The sequence below is a fragment of the Gambusia affinis genome, linkage group LG03 (assembly GCF_019740435.1).
Source record: "Gambusia affinis linkage group LG03, SWU_Gaff_1.0, whole genome shotgun sequence".
Taxonomy (NCBI): domain Eukaryota; kingdom Metazoa; phylum Chordata; class Actinopteri; order Cyprinodontiformes; family Poeciliidae; genus Gambusia; species Gambusia affinis.
In genome coordinates, this window is record NC_057870.1 from 18,748,860 (window position 1) to 18,773,456 (window position 24,597).

The 24,597-nt window shown below is 38.4% G+C and overlaps 1 protein-coding gene and 1 long non-coding RNA gene across 4 annotated transcripts in view; one reads left to right on the forward strand and one right to left on the reverse strand.

The window, feature by feature from the left end:
• Positions 1 to 4,110: 4,110 nt before the first annotated feature.
• Positions 4,111 to 18,617, reverse strand: LOC122827687. The gene is made up of 4 exons (XR_006370100.1): positions 18,483 to 18,617; positions 15,955 to 16,347; positions 7,021 to 7,136; positions 4,111 to 5,913 (listed from the first exon to the last, which is right to left on the reverse strand). It is a non-coding gene; the product is annotated as an uncharacterized LOC122827687 (long non-coding RNA).
• efna5b (ephrin-A5b) overlaps positions 17,859 to 24,597 on the forward strand; it is a 114,397-nt gene continuing 107,658 nt past the window's right edge. For 2 of the 3 annotated variants that reach the window (XM_044110596.1, XM_044110597.1), the window contains exon 1: positions 19,816 to 19,947. In XM_044110596.1, coding sequence (XP_043966531.1) covers positions 19,823 to 19,947 — 125 coding nt within the window. In that variant the 5' untranslated portion in view covers positions 19,816 to 19,822. Of the gene's footprint in view, positions 19,948 to 24,597 lie in introns of all 3 variants that reach the window. The other variant, XM_044110595.1, reaches the window with a different exon arrangement.

Sequence of the window (24,597 nt, forward strand, 5' to 3'; positions counted from 1 at the left end):
TCTCTCCTCTGTTTGGGAGGGAAGCAGTACCCAAGAAGCCAGAGGACTTGCTAAAGAATCAGTCTGACTCCCCAGTCTTTCCACCACCCTGTGTCCAATCTGCATGCTAACAAGTATTTTATTAACTAATACAGGCCATCCAGGGTTAGGTATTGTTGCTTTGTAGCTAATATCATACAAACCTTGATACACTGCCAACTATCAAATTGTTTAATGATACAAGAGCAGCGAATGCTGATTTGATTCACTTTGATTTTACCTCTTAACTGTCAACCTCCAAATGCTTACAGGTTAATCAATGGCTTCATGAGAACACTGCTGTCCTCATGACATCTACAGTGATATGATGCAATCAGATAGGATTTTCCAGATTATAAATCTTCTCACCAGTTTGTGTACCACAGAATTGTCTTGGGTCTAAATGTATTTCAGAGTTGCTCACCGAGTAAGAAACAACTAGATCCCTTAGGTCATTGGAGCTCTGTTTACCCAATACTCCCAAGCCCAGAATTAAACAAGGGGAGGCAGGTTAAATTTTTTATGCTCCTCAACATTGGAACCAGGTTTCTTAAAAACCCAAGCAAAAACTGTGTCTATCCATTATATCAGGACTGAAAACATTATTGTTTACTGCAGCTTTCCCATAACGGTCAGAGATTATGTTGTCAATTCATTTTTGTCCTCTCTTACTTATTGTTCAGCAACGACACAAAAAAACTTATTTCTATGTCCAGAAAGAAATTAATTCTAAATAATAAAAACATGTTGTCACTTCCTGAATGAGTGTTGTATGGGTCACAGTGGGAAAACCTCTGATCTTTTCACATTTCAGTTGCGCGGTGCATATTTGGAGGGTTAAATTTGTATTGGTGGGATGGGAAAACTGCAACAATAACAGGAAACATAAGGGAGTTGGTGTACATGGCAGCACTTTCCAAGACAAATAAGCAAGAGCAGTTCTCCAAGATACTTAAATTGCAAAATTTAGCAAATAAATGCAGACAAATAAGATCACACAGATTTTATTATCTGTTTCTTTAGAATCTCTGTTTGTGGGAGCAAATTATGATGCATCCTTCTAATAAAAGTAAAAATAGTTTCACAGGACCAGAAGAGAACAGATTTATGCTTGGTAAACGAAACACATAATTCCTCCTCAGAATGAGACAACAGGACTGAAAAAACAAAGCCCCAGAAATCCTCAGAAGGAGGGTGATTGTACATTCAGCAATGTGTTAGAACTATCTTCACCCCTAAAAAAGGGATTATCAGGCCCCATCTGTTGGCCATTGACTGGTTCTAATCATAATGTGAAGAGTAATTACCATCATGGAGCTTTGTTAATGTGTGAAGGAAAGACAGCAAGGGCACAATTTTTCATAATGCCTCACATTCCTGAGGGACAGTTGAAAGAGTTAAGAGTGACAGATCTTTGGAAATGTCAGCAGAAAAATTTCTCATGATGCCCACATAATGGGAAACAGAAGGAATCTGTGAGTGTTTCTGCTTGTGTGTATGAGGCAGAGATGGTGACTTCATGGAGGCTTGATGTTGCAGAGGGATGAGTTGTACAGTATGTTCTGTGCTTATTTTTTTAATGTGCACAGTGTGTATAGATGATGATTTGTACCTTCCAGGGTAATCGTAAGGCTAAAATAACAAATGTGATTAAAAATATTTATGCGACTATCAGCCACTTTAACGACTTTATGTCCACAACTCCATGAAGTTAGCTATTTACCAAAGTACAACTTCTTGAATGAGAGAACGTGGGTGAATAATATTGGGTGAATTAAAATTATTTTTCTATAAAATAAAACTGATGAAAAAGTTTGAATATATGGTAACACTTTATTTGATGGGTTGAGAATAAAACTGTCATGACAACGAACATTAGTCTGACTGGTTTCTACAAGTTATGACAACTTGACATAAACCAAGAAATTATGGTCTGACATATATTTGTTATAAAAGTAATACTGACTAAACTTAAAAAATTATGTAGCTTTATGTTATTACAGCTAAAGTTTAATCAGTAATACGTTTATAACAAACATATGTCAGATCATAATTTCTTGGTTTACCGAACTTTAAGACAACAGTCATAAATATTCATGAAGACTTACTCATGTTCATGACAGTGTCATTTCAGTCTTATTCACACCCCGTCAAATAAAGTGTTACTGAATATATAAAGTACATGTTCTATATACTTGCCTTCCTCTTGTGTCAGGAGGAAGGCAAGACAAGTTATATCTTAAAATACCTATTTAAGTACCTCAACAGCCAAGATATGAGCAAACTTTTACTCTTACTCAGTGTTTTCATTCTTGGGTTTAAAGTCGCCAAGAGTTTCTGAACATCTCATGTTTTCACAGATTTTGTTCCAGAGCTGTGGAGCAGAGAATATCCTCTTGTTTCTCCAACCCCTTTTTTTAGTTCTGGTTCTGGAAACACTGAGAGAGCAGGTCTCAGGTGACCCGAGGGGTCTACATAGTTCATACCTTTGTCCTCAAGGGCCAATGTCTAGCAAACTTTAAATGTGTCTCTGCTTCAGCACACAATAATTACATGCCTAGTTAATTAGCAGGACTGTGTAGAACTTGACTGCATGCTGAGAATGTAATTTAGCCATTTGATTTAGATGCGTTGTGTCAGGGAATCATCGAATAGTTGTAGGACAACAGACTTTGAGGAATGGAGTTTGACACCTTTTGGTTTATAGAATATTTGTATTTAGTTCTGCTCCCTTTACGTTTCTCTGTGTTATCCTCCTTCCCAAAGTTATTGTGCATTGTATTTTACTTCAACTGCTCTGAATCCCTCTGATTAGACAATTTTTTTTTTTATGTCACTCTCCACTCTTCACCGGACTAATCTCCTTGGTTACTTGGGTATGGTGCCACATTTTGCATCATGGAGTTAATGATTTTCTGTTTGAGACACTTAGTTTATTTTTTTTACTGTATCACTATGAATTAGGCTCCTTTTCTCCTCTCCTCGAATTGAAAAATTCACCAATTTACCTTAATCCATACTGACTCCATTTGATGACCTCACCCCGCCGGGTCCAGGACTGAGGATTTATCCGAAGGCAGCAATAAACGCACAGATTTAACTCCTATTTCTGTGGCACGGCTGTGTGAGAGACTGTTTAAAAAAAGGTTAAAAAAGTGAGGTAAGATGTTGAAAATATGGCAAGGCATCCCTATATTTTTGTTTGCAAGCAAATCTTTCCACTATCAGTCTTAGATGTGACAAATGGCTCGAAGATGTAAAGTTAGAGATAAACCATAACCTTTGTTATTCCCATGGAAGCTCCACAGCCAAGCTATAAAAGCCTCTTCTGTTTTCACAACCAATCGTTAGCTCACATGCCGACCTGTTTCCAGCTACCAACATATATTTTAGGAGCAGGTTCGATTGCACAAAGGGTGTGGTGAGACAGCGAAACCACTAACACACACACACGCACGCGTTCAGAAAGTGTTTTTGTGTTAACTTCGAGTTAGTAACTGTGTAAGTTTGCTGTTAGCTAATGCAAGTGTGTTTTCTGGAGGCTGCCTGCAGAGGTAAACATATGTCAGCGTTTATTGCTTCTGCTTGTGTGTTCTAAGTTTTCCATGCGTATAAATTGTACCACCCGCTGGGTCAATTTCACTCTCTTTGCTTAATTAATGGTTTGCCTGTGGCACAATAGTGCAAAGAGTGTTGCTCTGTTTGCTCCTGCATGTTTATGCTCTAGCTGCACTGTGTGCACACAAACACGATACCCCTCTGACATGCACGCCTACCCCAACAGGTGTACAGAATCTGGGTAAAACAACTTACATGGAACTAACATTGACAACAGCACCAATGCAACTTTTACTGGGCTTTAAAGAGTAGTTGTACCCACCAAACATGTTCTGCATTTTGACAATTCTCAACAACAATCTTCAGTGTAAATTGTCAACCCAAAGGAGCACATTAATGTCAAGTAGAAAACAATGATACAGGGTTTTCATAAATTTGAAAAATTTGCAATCCACATTATTCTGATACTAATTATTAAATTCAGAGAAAGTAGTCAACATAGTCCACCTATGAGTAATTTAATGTCTTTATTAATACAATTGTTTTGTGAATGCCTCAGAGAAGAGAACATTAGTAAACAAACAGAATCATGAATATTAACAAACAAACCTGACTGATCAGACTTAAAATTATGTAGCGGTTTCAAGCAGCTTTGGGATATAAAAATACAAAAATATTTAAAGTTTTGAACATATTCCAGATCACTGTTCAGTCCATCAACTGAATATGGAAAGATTATGTCACAGTTGCAAACCTACTAAGACATAGCTGTCAAACCAATTCAGGCAAAGGCAAACAATAATCAGAGGGATTAGCCCATGGTAGATTTGTTGGAGCTCCTGAAGTTTATAGCTGTAGTGAGACTTTTAAAAGGACAATTATTAGTCAGAAACTCCACCTATCTGATCCTAATGGAAGCTTGGCAACAAAAAAGCCATTACTGAAAGAAAGTCACAGGAAGTTGTATTTGGATTTGTTGAAGAAGGTCCTCTGCACAGAATATGTCTGTCCTACATATAAAACATAGAACAATGTCATTGTGGTGCCAGTGACAATAATTTTGTTCAGCAGTGAAAGGCTCAGAGATGACCAGATTAGAAGATGGATGGAGCTCAATAGAAATCAATTTAGAAAAAACAGAAAGGAAAACTTATTAGTTGCACAAAATTTCCAATTAAAACTAAAGTTCAACTTCAGGCAGGGCAACAACTGCATGCACCCAAATCCACAGTGGAATGGTTAGATCAAAATATGATAATGTGTTTGAATGACCTCGTCAACCCAGTTGACAATCTGTGACAAGACTTTGAAACTGAGGTTTACAAACACTGTTGTAATAAGTAAATGATTTTGCAAAACAAATGTCAACATTTTAGTACGTAGATATCAGAAGATTGTGGAGACATTCCCCAAAACACTAGAAACCTGCTACTGTAATACATGCATGGTTACAACAAAAGCTAATTTCACAAACAAAAGCAACATATTTGTTGGAATGAAAACATTAAATGTGGGCAGGTTGACAATTTGCATGAATAAATTTGTTTTTTAACCCAAAACAACTTTTCACTGTCAATTAGAATTTGAACAAAATAGGAACTTGCAGTGATTTTTTATGGACACATTCTTGCTTTTGACATGTTTTTGTTCCTTTATTTGCCCTTCCTCTTTGTATAACCCTAAGGTGTTATCAGCTTGACCAAAACAATGACTTCTCAATCCCTCTTAAATCTGTCTTCTGTTATTCAGCCACAGCCGCGGTATGCGGAAGCAGGCCTTGTTGCAATCATGAGCTCTGCCCTTGTGAGAGGTGGACCTTGTGAGTCACCATGACTTCAGAAAGCACCAGAGACCCCACTCAGGATGCAGTTCTTTTTCTCATCCAGTGTTATTAAGATGCACATGTTTAATTTATGATGTGAGACTATCAAAGAGGATCTGTTCTCTCAGAATCAAACTGTGTCCACATCTTCCATATATATTGCCTCATTCTCTGTCCCTCTCCATTTTCTCATCTCCTTCATCTAGCTAGTGCTGGTCTGCCATAGCAGACCCTTGAATGGGCAAAACCCCACATGGTTTCACAAATATATATTCCTTTTAGGGCAAAGACTTTTGAACTGACTGTCACACATGGTTTACAGGACCCACAGAGTCTTTAGGAGGGGAAGCTACAGCTGATTCTGCTTAATAACAGAAGAAACATGACTTGACGTGGCATGTCTGATGTGCCATTGTTTTACAGGCTCAGGGAGACTGTCTGAAATCTCTCCTTTGTCAATGTCTGTAATTCAGCAGCAGATTACTCTTCCTCAGGTCTGCCAGCATGCAATGTTCCTACATGGGTGGAAAATAGAAAAGAACTGAATTAATATGCATGAAAAAAAACCTTTCGACAAAAAGAACTCACATTATAGGTGGAAATAGTTTAAAAGCTATAACTGATATGTATTTTGTTCAAGGCAAGTTCTCATTGTAGAAGTAACATAAAGAAAAAAAAAAAGAATCCAGACTAGAAAGAAACCAAGTTGTTTGTGCAATACATCACTGGAGTACAGGTTCAATAAGATGCTGTGATTCTTAAACATAAGAAGTGGACTGATCCCTCCATGTCCATACTCAGTTTTACCTGTGGTATGAGTGGAAGAGACTAATGAAACTCTCTCTTTGTACGCTCAAGTCACATATTTCAACTACCCTGTCAGAAGTATCCCAAGAAGTTGGTAAAAAAACTGTTTAAGCTGTTTCTTAATCCTGAAACCAGTGACATGTAGTGCTAAAAACTTGTTTGTGTACATGTCAGAATTATGTTTTAAAAATGGAGAATGAACTTGCAGTGCAGCAGAATTGAGCAAATCAAGTCATGTTTATGCTCATATATCTTTTGATACTATTTATCTGTTCACTTGCAAATCTACATTGTTTGGGAATGTAACCCTGAATGATGAGAAGGGAGACCTTTTAATGAGTCCCCTCTACACAAAATGTATTTAGTCCCATGCAAGTTACAAATCTTCTGTAGAGCAAATATGGCTGGATAAAATAAAATTAATAGTGTTCCTTCAGGCAGGAAGAATGTGAAAAAAACTTTTAAAGAAATGTATTATCAGGACTGCAACTATGTCATGTTTCATGCTGTTTGAAATTATTACTGTCATTTTTCTTCTGGACCCCAGGAGACATGCATAATACGAGTAATTTTATGAGCCTTTGTCTCAGCCCAAGACATTACCTTGTCATCTGGATTCTTTGGTGGAAATATTAAATATCCTGCGGACCCTGACCTCAGGAAAAATAAAGTGTCTGATGGACACCAGATGTATTTTTATGGAAGCATGTTCGCCCTCATACATGTGCAGCATTTTACAGCACAAATTGTGATACATGTGAAAATCAAAGTTTCTTCATTTCCTCCTGTTTTATTTGGCCATCTTCCACGCTTACCTTCCATTTTCATCACTCATCTCCCGTGGTGGAGATACGTAAAGGCCCCGTGAAGAATCTAAAAGCGCAGGCTCATCTTGGCAATTTTTCAGTCACACTCCTGAACTGCTCTCATACTGGTTCAGTGGTCCACCCATAGCGATGATAGTATTCGATAAGGTGGAAGGAAAAGAGAGAGATTTAACACGCATATAAACAGAACCACATGATCATCCTTTTTTCCCCAGGGGTTGGTCATTAGCACAAACCACTGGAACTGTTGCTGTAGTTCCCAGCTGAAACAATACTGAAATCATTACTTATTGCTCAAGAAACCAAGGAAGAAGAAAATAACTTCTTCAGCACAAATCAACCTTTGAACAGCATCTGCGAAGACTCAGCTCTCCTGACAGTTTTAGTTAACCAACTGAAAAAAATATGATTTAGTCAAAATTATAATAACCCTTAATTCAGACAAACTATTCATAACTGACCAGAGTCTTCATGTGCACAGATTTCTTCTTTTTTCTGTTTTTTGGGTCACACTTAAATGTTTCAGGTCCTCAAACAGCAAATATCACCTGAGAAAATACAAAATGCCATTTTTAAAGAATGATTTAATTTACTGTGAAGCAGCAGCTATCCAAGCCCACCTGAACTGTGTGAAAAAATCTATCACCACCTAGACTTTCTCACTGGTTTTGTCACCTTTTGCGGCAACAACAGCTTCAAGTGTTTGTGATAACTGACATAATCTTTAACATCACTGATGAAGAACTTAACGCGCTCTTCACTGTGAAATTGTTTTAATTCAGCCACAGTGGAGGATTTTTGAAAAAGAAAGTTTATAGACCTGTCAGAGCAAGTTTTTACTTTGACTAGAACACTCAAAAATCGGAATTTTGTTAGTAAGGTGTTGCTTGCCAGTGTCCTTTGAATCACAAGCACTCGGTTGGACATTTTTCGACAAAATTTTCTGGTGAAAAATAAAATTTATGGAGTTAATGAAATAAAGTCAAATATGGCAGGTTATCCAGCTCTATAAGCAGTAATTATTTGCCATTAAAATTTTGTCAATGAGTGTAAGAGAAAAAAGAATAACATCACTTTAGACCTTTCTCTGGTTTGCTTTGTTTAAGAGTTATCTAGGTTTATTTTAAGAATTAGTAATCATAAAAATGATTAGAAAACAACTGTGTTCTGTGATTACAATTACTGAGAACTCAATGGGTGTAATTAATCATATAGATTAATTTATTCTAAATAATAAATAATTTATGAACCTGAGTTCATTTTTTTAAAATGAGTGACTCTGGCTGCTTTATTTACACTAATATAACCAATAATTGTTGCAGTGGTTTTACATGTTACAGTTTCTGCATGTCTTTTTGTCCATGTTGGTGATGTGAGTGTCTGATTTTCAAAATTTTTGTGTCAAGCTTTTATTCATTCCAGTGGTAAGCGAACAGCAAATTAATTCAGAGCACATCATGAGAGACTGTTTATGATGCAAATGATTCGGTTCGGAAAGTTGCTGATTGGCACGTTGGACCCTTAGGCGGCAACATCCATTTCAGATGGTGGTGAAAGACCCCTTTCTATCAGCTAGATCTCTCCCTCTCTCTCTTCCTCTGTGCTGAAACATCTCAGTGGAGGCCAGGCCCGCTTGGCTTCTCTGTCAGCAAATGTCACTGCTAATTATGATGGCCTCTTTGTTCCCTAACAAGTCAGTGTTGGCGTTGTTAGCTCTGACTGGTTTCTACTGATGAATTGGGCTCCAATGACCCCTGTTCTGCTAGGGGGTGCTGTACGAAGGTAATTGCTCCAATATCCTGAGCTGCGGGGATGCGGGGATGCGTGGTGCTGACAACTTGGCGTTAGTCAAATGTGGATGGTTCAGAAGGCGTGTCCGCGTTCCACTGGCCTGCAGGTTGCTTGATGTCTGGTGAGAACGGTTCAACATACGTAATGAACTACAGAGGCATAGTATGGTTTTGAGATGCTTATTTCTTTACAGTGCCCTGTAAATTTACTGGGCAAATGAAAATAGATGTTTCATTTTTCATCTGACTTCATATGACAATTTTAGGTCAATAGCCAAGATCTAGAAGCCATTTCCTTTCAGTCTGCTTTATTTTGATTACATGTTCTCTAGTCTGGTCCGTTTTGAAGAGTGGCTGAGAGAATTGAACCTCTGTTACAAATGTTTTACCCCAAAGAAAAAGAAAGCAATGGCTCTTCACCTCTCTGATCAGCTTAAGGAGAATGTAGATCAGAAAATGGGTTACATTTATTTGTTACCCTAATCCTAACCCATTTTTTGAATGCAGATATTATGCTTCTGGAGTTGCATTTCCAAATCGCTGAGTTTTAACTGTGTTGAGAAGTGAAGGATATATAGGTTCTGCCAAGAAGGCCTGAGAAGAACTTATCAGCTGATAAGCAAGAAGGTGGCAGTGTAATTTTGAAAACATAATTGAGTATAAATTTGAGGCTGGGTGTTTAGTTTTAATCCTATGTGGATAAAGAAAGTCTGCCAAAAATGTAAACTTGTACACCCAGTTCTTGTTTGTGAAGTTCAAGGAAAAACAAAGAAGAGCTCAATTGCTTCATTGAGGAAAGAAAACAATATGATATTCATGTCTCATGGGAATTCATATAAATACCCAGAACTGTAACTGTAAGGAAACAGATGCCAGTGCGCTTAGGTCTTGTACATCTTTCATTCCTTCCATTTGAAAGAGGCAGATGAGGAACATGAGAAGGAAAGGCATTATCTAAGAGACTAAGTGATATCTGGAGAGCGGGGATTACTGCAGAGTCAGAGGGATGCGGAACATTCTCACGTTCTTACAGTGAGGAATGCATGGCTTATAAAATGGGGTCAAGACGATAAACCCATAAGAAATTAATTTTTTTTTGGTTGAGGTTTAATGTCTGGAAAACCTCTGATTTGCTTTGAATATGATAAGGAATGGCCTGTGAGGAGCTGTTTTCAAATGTGCAGCGTGAATAACAAACACCTACTAATACATGCCACAGGGCAAATCTCTTTGTCAATAGCTTATCAGTGACACTGTCCGGAGCAATAGTATTCCCCATTATCAGGTGTTCCTGTTAGGGGAAAACCATCTTAATTTGATCAGCCTCATAAGCTTGGATCGCAGCTTATCCCTTTATGAGCAGAATTACAAATGGCCCGATTATAAAACTTTCCACAATGACAGGGGGAATTAGCAGGCTAAGCATACACTAATGCTATTGTACCATCATCAATGATGTATAGGCGAGCTTTTCAGTGGTGGCCTTTTCTGAAGGCCAACACCCGCCAGGGACAGAAGCAGGGAGAGTATTGTTTGAAAAGGGAATCAACTGGTATTATAAGGAGACTAATGTTCTTCGGCTTGAACTGAAGTGCATGATTATCATATCACTGCTTAAATTTAGACAAGCCCACCTATTAGGTTTCTCTTGAGCCTATGAATCTATATTTCCATATGACAGAAGAGTCATAAAGTGACAATGAAACATCTATGTTTCATATTTTTCCCTGAGACTTCAAAGAGAAGCACAAGACCCCCAAATGGTCAAACCACTGCTTTGTTGCACACTACAGCCAGGCATATCAAAGACGTTTTCTTTTTTTTTCTTTTTTTTTTTTACATTCATTGCTGTAATGAAATAGCAGAGAGTACAAAAGAGGACTCAATGGCTCCCCACCCTCTTTCCTCCCTGCTTTTTGGTCATGATTGTATGTAAGTATTACTCTGAGTCAAGGATAGCCTCTTCAAATTGGGACCCATATTGCAAGAGCCGGCTGAAGAACCATTCACATTAGGCAAGGGACAATGTGCTCATAATATCTATATCAGCCATGTCCTGTCTTAATTCACTTTTATTACATCCATTCATAATGCTCTCATAATGATGAGATGGATCCCAGCCAGGGGATTTTCAGTGTCACCTTTATTATCACATACTGTGATTTGTCATTTGCTACTCTACAGGTCCTGGTAATGAGGAGAAGTTAAGACTTCTCTGAATCAAATTTAGGGGATAAAATGCAGCCGTGCTGTGTATTCTTTATCATTAACCCTCTGTTTGCCCGGTGGTAGAAAATCTCTAAATGGGGAAACTTTGGTGTAAATTAACAAAAAAAAAAAAGTAGCTCAATATTGTTGTAGCTAATAGCCTGGGAGCATTTCCTAGTGAAGCAGCTGGAGCTGGTGTCGTTGGAGCTTGATTTGATAGAATATGGATCAAAGGACATAAAGAGAGAAACCACTTTGTTGCAGGACATTTATACTGCACAGGCAGAAAGCTGGTTGTGGTTTCCCTCTGTGTGTGTGTGAGGGAACATTTGTTCGCCTTAATGTGAAAAGAAAGAAGAAGAGGACTGCTGAATGATTACATAAAAAAACTGGCTGTAATTCAAACGTTTTGCACCAGTGACGGATGTTAATATCCAGATTGAAATACACAGTTTTTAATTCTTCAACAGCTGATGGCATGAAGCCACAAACTGCGCAAACAACTTCATTTATCTGAGAAAATAAAAGTCTCTTTCGGAACACTAACACAGAGTAAGAAATAAGGCTTTCAATGTATTCAGTGCATTATTTGTTTATGCACTGAATACATAAGGACTCTTGTACCCAGGCAAAGTAAGCTTCCTCCATAGCTCAGCCTTCAACATAAAGTCAGGAGACCCGTCATCTGGGAGGAACTTTGAAAAGAGTCTGCTGAGGTAATTCAAGGCTTCTGATCAGGGTGCCTCCTAGTCTCCTCCCTCTGGAGGTTTCCCTTGTATGTCTGGCAGGGAGGAGACCCAGGGCGAGACCTGAAATTGAAGGGACTGTATTTCTGTTCTGGCCGGAGAAAATCTTGGACAGTGTTACCGAAGAGGGATATGTCATGTTTTCCCACCTTAAGCTTGTTGCCTGCATTGGGAAAGGTTGGAGAATTAATCACTTCAATGGTAAATTTATACCGAGTGACCTCCTGTACTACAAATTCAATAAATTGGGCACATTTGACTTCAGCTGACCTTAACTTTTATTACAGAGAGAAAAGTCAGCTTTATGACAGAGTAAAAGTAGTGAGTCAAACTCACCAGCCTCTATGTCAGATACACTTTACTGTTGCTGGGTTGAACCAATTTTTGCTTTCATGACTGCCTTATTTCTTCATGACATAGATTTCACAAGGCTTCCGAAATATTTTGTGTGTTTTTGGTTCCAATTTAGTTGCTGCAGTTTAGTTGGCTGCACATCAATGTTGCATATCTCCTTCTCAACCACACCCAAGGGTGTTCTGTTGGTTCTGTGAATCTGCTGAATTTGGATTCCACAGGAATACAGTCAATTCGTAAAGATCAAATTTGACTAGTTTAAAAATGGTTTTAGTTTTGTGACATGGTGGTCATCGAGGGAGGGTCAGAAATATTACTCTGGACAGGGAGTGTGCAATGATCAATAGATCCCCAACACCAATACACTACTGATCTGAACTGTTGATATAAAAAGTATCCAAGAGATAAAAATATCCCAAAATCACAACATATCATCTGGTTGGTCAGAAAACACTTACAGTATTTGTTGTCTAAGGTATTACATGCTTTTCAACACAGCTAATTTTTTAGTCAAAAGAAATGTACGCTGATTAGAACATAACATTTTTTATGCCCTTGCAAATTTTAAATAAGTGCTCATTTGTTTCCTTTTTCTCTATTTCTTTGCCTCGACACTGTCTCCATATTTTTGCACCTGCACTAACAAAGACGATCCATCCTCTTTAATACGCTCCTGCTTTTTCTCTCTGAAAGGAGAGACCTTGGCTGTGCCTGCTTAAAAGCTGATGCCTCAATGAATAGGAGGCTCTTGTTCTTACATTTCTCCATCTACTGCATTGATTGTGTACTAATGCCAACATCAGTCCCCATCTGGTGTCCATCATTTGGATTCAGGGCAGAGCTTGTCCCAGCAAATACATCCGATTAGTCCTTCTCATCGATTTGTGCTGGCTCGTCATGACTTAGTCAACCCAAGGTGTCTCTTCTATGACATGCTGTCTCCTTGTGATTAAGTTTGCCAACACTCTAAGTGCATTGAGTGTGACAATAAAATCTTTAATCTAATATGCATCCTAAGGAGGAAGGTAGTGAGGAATATGGGGGTGGGTAATATTTTCCATGAGTTCAGATGTAATGAGAAAGGTTTGTGTCAGGTTTATTAATGTAGGTAGCTCAGAGTTTTAAATGCAACACTGGCTTTTTGATCTAGACAGATAAATTTGTGAGTAACGTGTCGCATAAAATAATTTGTCAAATTTGTCAGTTTTTAAAATGTATTTTATACCACGTTTTTATTTCTGGCTCTTTACTGATGCTATCATGTGCTTGTGATTACCATCTTCTCAAGTAGACAGGCCAATTTTTTATATGTGATCCTAAAATATAAAATTCTATTTTCTCCGCCTACGTAGCCCAATCTAATCTGCCTCTGATGCTTCATGTCATGAATGGGGTTACAGACCAAAGTGCACAGATGATTTTCTGTAAGTGCAGTCGTTACTAACCCTGTGACTCTGGGCTAGTGTGATACAGCATCATATTTAAGGAGTTGTGTGAGTTAAACTGTCAGAGTAGATCTTCACACTGATACCTGTAGCATTCTTGGATTGAACAACCAGAAATCTGCTTTGTGTCTCTGATGAATATAATGTCCTACAGTGGCTCAATTTTTATGACTCACACTGCAAACTTTAGTATGTTTCATCAAGACTTTATGTGTTAGACAAAAACAAAGGGACTCTGACAGTGAAAGGAAGATAATATTTTATTTTTTTACAAATTAAAACCAGAGGTGTGTGACATGTCCTTAACCCCTCTAAATTGATACATGGAAAAAGCAACAGCACTGCAATTAAGGGTTTAAGTAATTTGGGGTTCAATTCAACAGTGACAATTTCCACTAGTTATTCTTTTAAAAATATGTACAGCTCAGTTAAACTGGATTAATAGTATATATTTAAGCATTAAATTTCATCATATGGGCCATTCTGACCTAAGAAGATGCTTTTATCTGAACCAGTCATTTTAGTCCTGGCTGTATCTTTACAGTTGCTGGAAGTCTTTTGCAGCAAATTTTCTTACAGAATTGCCCTACGTTGCTTTATTCATCAACTCCAACCAGCTTCTCTGTGCCTGCTGACGAAAGGCGTTGCTATGACATGATGGTGCTACATGTTAGCAACATCTTGTTGCTAACATGTAGCAACATGATGCTGCATGTCGCTACCCAATACTGTCTTCCCATGTTATGGGAAGATAGTATTGATTGGCACAAGATAGTGCCATGTTTCACATGCTTGCTGTGCCCTCTAGATTCCTTGTGTTGTAACTTTATTTCAACAATGACCTTCTTCTTGTGACTCCACCAGAACAGATACATTTATCCAGTGCAAAATTTATAGTCGTCTTGTCGCCTGATTTTCCCACCTGTAGTTTGAAACTAACATTTTTCCAGATTAACTATGACCATCTTGGCAAAATCCAAATAACATAACATGAAGTTTGTGGTTGTGACAAATTGTGAAAAGTTAAAGGGATATAAATACTTTTGCCAGAGTCTGGATGACATACTGCAATAGTGCACGGTGAAAGATCCCTGACTGATAACTCTGGTTTCTTTATATAGAGAGAGTCAAATCTTTTTGTGCATGTATGAATAGGTTTTAGCAAGCCTTTTCAGACTGTCTGAACGCTGCTTTTTCACTTAATTTTAGTCAAGTATAGGACCAGTTTGATTTGTCTTCTCAGACATTAGAAGGCTCCTTCACCGATTAACCCTTATTGCACCTACACATAATGGCTGCATCTATGTTTCATGTGATGGAACTTCTACTTACTTACTTGTATGAAAAACAAGCTATCACAGTCCATTTAATTCTATTCTTTAATTGATTTAGAGTTCACTTTGTCATACATGATTACTGAAATTCACCTCTATTGGAAGATGCTGGAAATCTCTATTCAAAAAGGTGGAAGCATCATTTAAATTTATTCTTTGACAATTTGACTTTCTTTCATGCAGGTTATAGACTGTTAATTGGCAGATATTTTCAAAAGGACCTGTTCAAAGAGTCCCTTTCATGTCTGTAATTGCTTGTTGGTGTGTCCGACCCGCCATTCTGACACCAAGAAAACAGAGCTGTGTTTTCACCTCTTTTAATGAGTCATTGTTATGATTTCTCTGCTAATTGCCCTGATCACAAAAGAACGGTAACTTTAATAAAAGTTATAAATCATCCCACCACCCAGCCAGACACTCATTTTCTCCAACCCATCCTCCTCCCGACCCTGGCTGTGTGTGCATGCTGATCACTGAATCTGAGAAGGGGAAAACCTCAGGCTCAAAGCCAAATCCTTGTCATTTTTGGCCAGAATGACTACAATATGTCAAAGTAAAGCTCTTGATGAAGCCTGTTATCCTTTATCAAAAAGACATTACCAAGAATCTTGACACAAATCGAATTGGAATGTAAAACCTACTAGGTAAATGGCTTCTATGGGGAATAAGAAGTGATTGTCCCCATCAAGTGTTACGTGGACTATTTATTGAGGAGACTAATAAAAAAGCACACAATAACAAGAAAAAAAGTGGTGAAAAATTTATTTGGGAACTGTTATAGAAAATGTATTGTCATTCTGTCTTTCTCAATAGTCAAACGGAATTTTTATGTTTTAAATATTAAAAAGATCTTTGCATCACTCTGCTGGAATAAGTGGAAAAAGAGAAACAATGTTATTACCGTCGCTCACTTTGACGGTAGGTGAAGAAGAGGATGAGGATGATTAGGAGAAAATGAAAGCAGCTGGGGGTGTATTCCGAGGGCATAGTGAGTTAAACGTGCCTGTTATCAACTTATTGCATGCGAGACAGAGATGAGACTCACCAGGACAGGAATGCAGACACGGCCGTAAAGTGGGTGTGAAAACAACCATGTCCGCTGACCTCTGGGCTGACCCTTCCCATCCCTCCTCGTCTGGTAGCTGATGTATTTTTCTCTTAAATATATGTTCTGCAAAAACAGAGGAAAAAAAGGGACACTTCTGGGATTTTGCGTGGCGCGATGATTGTATTTATGTCTGGTTGCAGAAGAGCGCCCCTCCTGTCAGTGTGTGCGGCAATAGCTGCAAGCGAACAGCCCTGAGTTTACATAAGAGGAAGAGAACAGGTCAAGAGGATTATCTTAAAATATTAGCTGCCCTCTTAGCCTCCTCCTCCTTCTCTTGTCTTTCCTCCTCCATTTTTTCTCCTTTTCTTCTCCCTTGATGGCCAACAGCACCTGTCGCACAGAAGACACAGCACACATTTAGATGCAGCTGCCTCTAATTTCCTACATATTACGAAGAGAAATGCAATGATGCAAAAGACAATTTACAAGGCTCTCTTGTGGGTTTTGTATATCTTCTGTTGTTACCTGGTGTAAAAATAAACTAAAACAATGTGACTGACATGAATTGATATAATATTCAATCTACACAAATTGTTTGAGTGGAATGGAAGGAACTGAAATTGAATTAAGCTTGTTTTTTTTACATAACTGCATATGAATCTGACTTATTTGTGAAATCTCCTAAAATGAAGAAGATTGGTTATAATTCGGCACTACATAAATTAACTGAATTTAATCATGGTTTATTTCTCAGTTAGACTAAGCACTTTTATAAATGTTGACATTTCTGATGGAAAATGTGTATATATGGCCTACTTTTAGTTACTGACTAACCACAGTTTGTTTACGTGGATATGAGAGTTTACTTTTTTTTTTCTTTGGAACTCTCATTAAAATTAGAACCAGTACAATACTTACATTTTCACACTGAAAATAGTTTGAAATTACAGTCAAGTTCACCAGGATTTAGCCTATTTCTAAATTCTCTCCTGACATGTCAGAGCACCAATTTTGAAAATGTTTTTAGTTTTATACACAACGTTATTACATATTTATAAATTAAACTGACTGGTCTTACAAAAATTATTAATAGTTCTTGGTTTTATATACAGTAAGAATTGAATATTTCTACAACATTTATCACAATCACAAAACCTTTAAGAAGGCTTTACCAAATGTGATATGTAAATATTTAGCCTGACAACTGTTGCACTGCTTGTGCCAGGCATATACAGCTTACAGGCAAAATTAACATTTCTGATGCTAAACTGGTCAAATCTGGACTTGATTTAGATTTTTACACAATGAACTTATTCAGCCACAAGTCTAATAACCACTTTTAGCTTTTACTAACTTTATATATGTCAGCACAGTTAACAAACTTTCCCTGTTGCCCAGGGAAGTGAGCCACATCATCAAGATCAAAAATTGCCACAGTGTTAAACGTATAATATGCAAACCATAAATTTTGTACTAAAACGGGCTTCAACATCAAATTCTGCTTTGGGCCTCATCAAACTCTGGGTTGTCTCTGCCCTTCATGTGCAGCTTTCTGTGAGTTTTTCAACCACGGGCAACTACAGCTCGATTTTTTTCTTAGGCTGAACCAGTGATTCAGAGCTATGGGGCTTTCAGGGTGCTGGAACTCGTCATTCTCCTTGAATCAGAACAGGGAGCTGTTCAGATACATGTACATGGAGCTTTCGTAAACAACCACTCACCTTTCTTTTTTTTCTTTTTTTTGCACAGATGGACTTGATGCACCTTCTGGCATTTTTGCAGAGAGTTAAGATAATATACTCTGTTGAGCTTAAAAATTAATGGTCATATTTATTTAGTTTTGCCCACAGCAAAAAAAAAAAAAAAAAAAAAAAAAAAAAGGAAAGGTTGTGTATTAAACTTTAAATGTGTAAACATGACCGGAATAAAAACTGTAAACATAAATGAAAAAAATAAAATAAAAAGTTATAGATAAAATTATACTTGAAATAATGTATGTTAAATAATAAATACCTTAACTTTCTTTTCTTGTTTTTAACAGAGAGAATACTTGAGTAATCAGTGTGGGGAATTATGTTTTTATGCTTGTTTTGTCTCAATAAGCATGTAATATATAGAAAAATCTGAGATGGAAATAAAACAGAAAACTGCACTATCTTATATGATTTAATAAAAAATAAGGTACAACAAAAATGATAAATAAATGCAATACATAATACCAATATTATGTGTAATATTTGCTATTTTTTTATTTGTATTTCTTTAGATGTGCCGTTTTCAATAAATAGTAAAAGATACTTGCTCTTTTTCTTTCTTCACTTTCTTTTCTTTTATTTCATTTCTTTTCTCTTCTTCTTCTTCTTTTTTTTTTTTCTTTTACACCGCGCCCGTTTACATGTAATTAAATAGCACCGAGCGCAGCTTATCTGCCGGATCTGTCAGTGGAGAATGCAAAAAGCGCTCCCTGTCCTGGGCACCTCGCTCCTCTGCCCCCTTCCAGCTCCACCTTTCTATAATTGAATTACCTCGGTTTAAGAAGTGGGCGGGGCTTATGCCTGCTGGAGTCACGCCCATTCAGATCGTGGCAAACCAATGGGACTATCCCCCGCTCCGCCGTAACCAAACCCACTCGCTCAGTCGGCGTCTGGAGCTTGCGTGGAGCTGCTACCTCTGTCCTCCTTCTTACCCAGTCCCTTCGTGTCCCGGAGTTTTCCCCAATCCCCTAAAAACACAAGAAAAAAAAAATCAACAACCAAAAAAAACCCAAAAAAAAAACAACAACTATATATTTATAGATATAGCCTATATCAAAAAACAACAAAACAAAAAAGAACGGGAGGGACGACAACAGACCACGCACATTGGAGGGTGCTGCGATTTTTCCACTCCCGTACGTTGCAAGATGGCTTATATATGAGGAGGACACTTTGGAATGCGGAGATAAAATCAAGCGTCTCCAGAAGGGAGAGAGAGAGAGCGAGAAGAAGAGAGAGAGAGGGAGAGAGACAGACAGAAAACACAACACGGCCACAGAGACGGACTCCTCCCCGCCTCGGCCGTGACACCTCCGGCGGATCACAGCGAAGAGGATGACAGTGTTTCATTTTTTGTTTGTTTTGGGTTTGTTTTGCACGGCGATCTAACGCTGTCAGTCATCATTTTCCTCCGGCACGCACTGACTGACTGACTGCATGGCTTCAGAAAGTTGCCGGGCTAATAACGTGGACATCTGACTTGCGCCCTCACAGCGTCATTGGACCACATTAAGCCCCCCTCTTTCCATCACGTCTCGGACTAATCTGCGCTTTTTGCGTTTGGAGTGAAGGGCTGAGCAGTTGTCACTTTGGCCCTGACACAGGCTACACCCAGCAAGCGCAGGGGGGGTTTGACACGGTACAGCGCCACGGGAGACACCGAGTGTTCTGCTGCGCATTGGTGGCTTTCTGTGCTGGTCTCACTTGTTTGTGCATCAGAGGGTGGGGAGGGGGGGGACCACATTCTGTCTGGATTCCCCCGTCCTGACAAACCGGCAGGAAAAAAAAGACACATGTTTTCATCGGGACTGTTGACGCCTTAATTTTTGTAACTTCACATTTCCGTCAACCTGAACAAGTGTCACCTCATCCGTCCTCCCCATTGAATGATCACATTTGCCTCTTTTCTTTCGCGCGATTCTCTTTCTGTTCGCATTACGTTGATAGCTCTGAAGCAGAAGCACCGGTCCACATGTGACTGAGGTCAGGTCACCTGTCCCGGTTCAGGCGCCCCGTTTCTCCTACCTGCACCATCCACCCGCTCCACATATCTGATCCTACCGAGCGATCGACACTGACACGGAATAGACTAACGAAGTTTTGCTGTAGTGATGCTGCAAGTGGAAATGGTCCTCTTCGTCTGCCTGGTGCTGCTGATGTGTGTTTTAAGCCAGGAGCCCGGATCCAAAGTGGTGGCTGACCGCTACGCCGTCTTCTGGAACCGGACCAACACCAAGTAAGTGCCGTAGCCGCGCATCGAACAGGCTTCCCCCGCTGAGAGTGGGAGATCTTTTCCTCCTCTCTCTCCCTATCTCTCTCCGCTGTGAATGAACCATCGCTCTTTATTCTGCGCAGCCACTTTCTGTAGGTACAGACCGACTGCTGATGAGGATAGGAAAGTACACCTAAGAGACTCTTGGATCATTTAGTTGTGCCGTGCGTCTTTCGAGATATAACCGGTAAAGTAAGGCCTATTTCCCTGCTGCCAGTGATCCCCAGATCTACGCAAATTTCTACTGGAGTGTTGTCAGCTGTAGTTCTGGAGAAACGAATTCTGTTCTTTTTATGTTTTCTACTTTAATTCCCGGTATTTCTACCCGTCTGTTTCGCGCAGCAATATCGGATTAACACATAGATGCAAATCATGTTTTTTCTCGCTTCCTAACGCAGTCTGATGATCTTGCTTAAAACTTTCGACCGTCGTGGAAACACACGGGTGAAGCGTGTCAGAGCTGTACTCTACATGCAGATTTGAAATATTTAGCAAAAGTCTTCTTCACATTCTATAAAACTTGTGCTTGTACAACCAGGAAGTCTATTTTAATTCATCCGTTAATATTTAAATCTTTAGTCCCCTCAGTGATAAAAGTTGCCTTGAATTTTGATTACAAAATACCAAAATAAACGCATAAAAGCAAACTAAATCTCAAATGTTATGTAGTCTTAAATTGTTAGTGTTCAAACTTTTTAACTTTTGTTTCTACCTTTAGGTCATAATCCTAAAATAGTTTCTGAGAGTTGTGGCAAAAGATCTTTTAAGTAGAAAAAGCCAAATCAGATTAGAATAATTGTTTTTCAGATTATTACATACACTTTGTATTTTTATTTGTTTGAAACTATGCAGAATAGTGTGCCTTGTAATTACTTTGTACAACCCCGGTGCTGTTGAAAATTAACCAAAATTATTGGAGGTGTTATTTTGAACCCTAAATAGTTTTTTTTTTTTTAAATAAAAATAAAAAGGCTGGAGGTTAAAATGCCCCTTTTTTGTTTTAGCTTAGTTTTTAGAACTTATGAAAATTACTTTTGAAAAATCTGTTTTAGTGTAATAGTGTCATACTGTATGCTTTATGTCTTAGAGGAAGGGACCGCTGTCTTGAAGCCCAAAGATCTTGATGTGTGGCTCTAAAACAAACTTTTAAAACGTTGATCTAAAGATGATGCACAGTAACAGAAAATAGCAACCTTTCACTAAAAACATAAACAAAGCAAAAAAGAAAAAAAAAAACATCTTTGTGCTGATAATAAGGAAATAGAACTGTAAAAGTTGTTGAATACGATCAAGCACCTTTCAAAAAGTTTCTCAGACTCAAAGCCTCGTTGCTCCATCTAGTCCAAGCTCTTGTAAACTATTTGTCCAGACAGCATTTCCTTCCAAAAGTCCCTCATGGAGCACACTGTACAGCCTTGTCCCCGGCTTATTAAGTCTGATCGCCGCCTGGCAGAGTTTACCGAGACCTTTCACTCAACTGCCACCAGCACTTAGTGTTTTATTTGTCGACAAAAAAAACCCTCCTAGTGAGCAAAGTCATTAATAGCACTCGGCGAATTTGTTGAGCAACTATTTACATTGAGTTTGAAGTTTGTGAAAACTTGAAACCATTAGTGGCCAGGGTGTAAAAACGGAGGGCGACTGTATAGGCTCCCGGTTGGAGTCAGGGGGCCAGTCCTAGCCTGGTGTGTAGATTCCCAGCTTGATAAACTATGGAGCATGACTGGGGTGGTCTGGGTGCCCATGGCCAGACTTACCCTGACTGTTTGTTAATGGAGCACTGTCTTTAATGAAGGTAAACGCAATCTTGAGTTAGATCTTGATGCCTACCATTGATAGACACACATTGACTGGGCTGTGCTATTTTTTCCCAAAAAAAGGAGAAATGTTTTGAGTTGACAGGCTGCTTAGTTAACCTGATACCTTCCAGATGTGCTGACAAGTTTTCCTGCTTTCTATGAAGGGGGAAAAATTGAGATTGAAATAAATCCACTGTTAATCTCAGATGTGACCCATTACCAGGAACAGGCACAGAGAATATTCTGATATTGCTATGATCTATATGCTCCGCTCTCTTTGAACTCCAGTAAAACCTGAGTAATAGATAGTTTCCTGAGCCTCATCTGTTTCTCAGATTGAAATTCGCCTGAGGAAAGGAAACAGGTTTTCACGGAGGCTGCAGCTCTGTAACAGTCGGTCCGCACTACTTTACTCCGAGTGGAGTTTGTTTGCCTCTGAGCTCTGCAGGGGTTGAGAAGCCAGAGAGGTAACTTTTTTAAAGCACAGAGGGAGAGTGTTAGCAAACTTATCGTATTGATGAGTCAGTTAATAAATATCGAGTCCCTTTCCAGCTGCATTACTGTAGAAAATTGGTGTGGACCTGGAACTTGGCTGTGTCTGTTTTCGTTTTTTACTTCGACTAAGGCTGAACGGTCTCACAGAGAGCACGGCTGCTTTGGAGAGCATTCAAGCACACAAACAGGCACGCTGAGCCAAAAACACATGTTTCATATGATGGCAGAACATATCAAATCGTGCGACTTGCTAGGATGATTTAAAAATGTAGCATTTTTTTATATTGTAGCAATTTACTTTTCTCAATCTATTTTTTTCTACTGTAACACTGCTCTTTGTATATGGACCATATACACTTAGATTTTACTATTTGAAGAAAAAGTATGTTTTGGGTTATTATTTTAGATGTCCAAAACAGTATCCAAAGTCTGGCTTGCAAAAAACTGATTTTGACCAACTCTGGTGTATTTAGTGTTTGTTAAAAAACTACAAGACATGAAAACAATAAAAGGATAGAAAAACAAACTTAATATGTTTCAAATTCTTGCACATATTTTGTAGTTTTGAATCTGACAGAAATGGAAGGAATTACATGATCATCCCATTAATGAATGAAATGATTTATCCATGTCCTTTAAAAAAAGCTCAAAACAAGTGCAGGCTTTTGGTTGATGCTTTTTAGACTAAAAACCAGCGTCCTTAGTTTTTTCGGTATTTCATGCATTTGATGAGTAGAAAAAAAAACTATCTGTATCTGTCCTTCTGATCTGAGATCAGACTGGACTAGTTTTGTTGTAAAAAGCATACTGTTACATTAAAGAGAAGAAGAGCAGTTGAACTCTGATAGATTCAATAAAATAAACAAAAACCAGTTGAATTATAGGCAACCCCACATGAACGTCAAACCTTTTGACTCCAACACTTATCATAATTAATTTAATTGCAACTCAAAAAAGTACATCAACACGCTGGCCGACAAGTTTGTTGACTGAAAATGATGGAAGTGCCAAGTTTAGATAGATTAAAAATGAATAGCCAATCAATGTGGATCTCTGGTTGCCCACTTATTCATCTGAAATGCACAGAAAGAAATCTCAAAACGGAGACTTTCATGTGCACCAAAATAGCATTAAAAACTTTGTCTTGTTTCCTACTTAATGTGTAATTAGGAGTTCAAAACATTATGTAGTGACCACAAGAAAGTCTCCCTGGAACTGTCTGGTTGTAATATTTGAAATTGTTGTAGAAAGTTTATTCTAGACAAAGACAAAAAAAAGGAAAAAAAGTGGGAAAAAGTTAATGTGCAAGTTAGTTTTACTTTTGTTCTCATTGTTGGTAGACAAAACACGCTATAGCTCACTTTGTAATCAGTAGCAAACAAGGAATCGTACATAAAATCTTACCTTAGTGGATTTTTTTAACAGTTTTATGAATGGTCAGATTTATTGTATTGCAGTGTAAGTTTGTAACGTTGCTATTTGTGCTGGCCGTGCCTCAGTAGCTGTGTTTGTGAGGAACTTGTGAGAACTTCTGACATCTTCCGGTGTAAAATTGACATCTACTTTGTCTGTTATTGCATGTATTAAGACTAACAGAAAAGAAGGTGGCAGGATCTAATAGTTTCTCGATTGTGATTTCAAAAAGACAGCAATTCCGTTTTCCTCTTTTCCTCTCTCTGCCTCTTCCCTTTTCTTCTGTGTCGCCTTCTAACTCTCAGCTGAATCTCTTTGTCGTTCTCTCCCCTCTTATCCCTCGCCTGCCTCCATCTCTTCTCGCCAGGCACAGAGAATAAAAGAATACAATTAGATATTTTCAGAGTCCCTCCACGGTTAGATGGTAGGGAAAAAGCCTCAGAGGTCAGACTCACTCTGAGTGAGAGAGGTCACGCGCATATGGTGAGAAGTAACGAAGCAGAAAGTTGGCCAGTGAATGTGAAACTAGCAACTAATAACTCTCCTTGAAATGTAAGGTGTTATTAGCACAACAGGCAGATGGAGGTTTTGTCCATGGATATTTTTCAAGGTGTTTTATATTTTGCGAATACGCCTGTAAAAATGACTGCCTTGTGATGAAGTTTTCACATCTTTGAATGTAACTGGAGATATCCACTCAGTAGCTGTGGTTGTGGTGTTTTTGTGCTCTTCTTGGAGTCTGCTTTCTCTTTTGTGCTTGATTTTTTGGGGTTTAAATGTGTCTGTGCATTTAAAGTATTTGTGTGCTTAACAGAGCTGGGGGGTTTTTGCGTTTAGATTCTCAGTTGCAAGATAAATCGCAGATATTTTTCTTTTTCTTATCTTTTTTCTCTATTTAACAAAATGT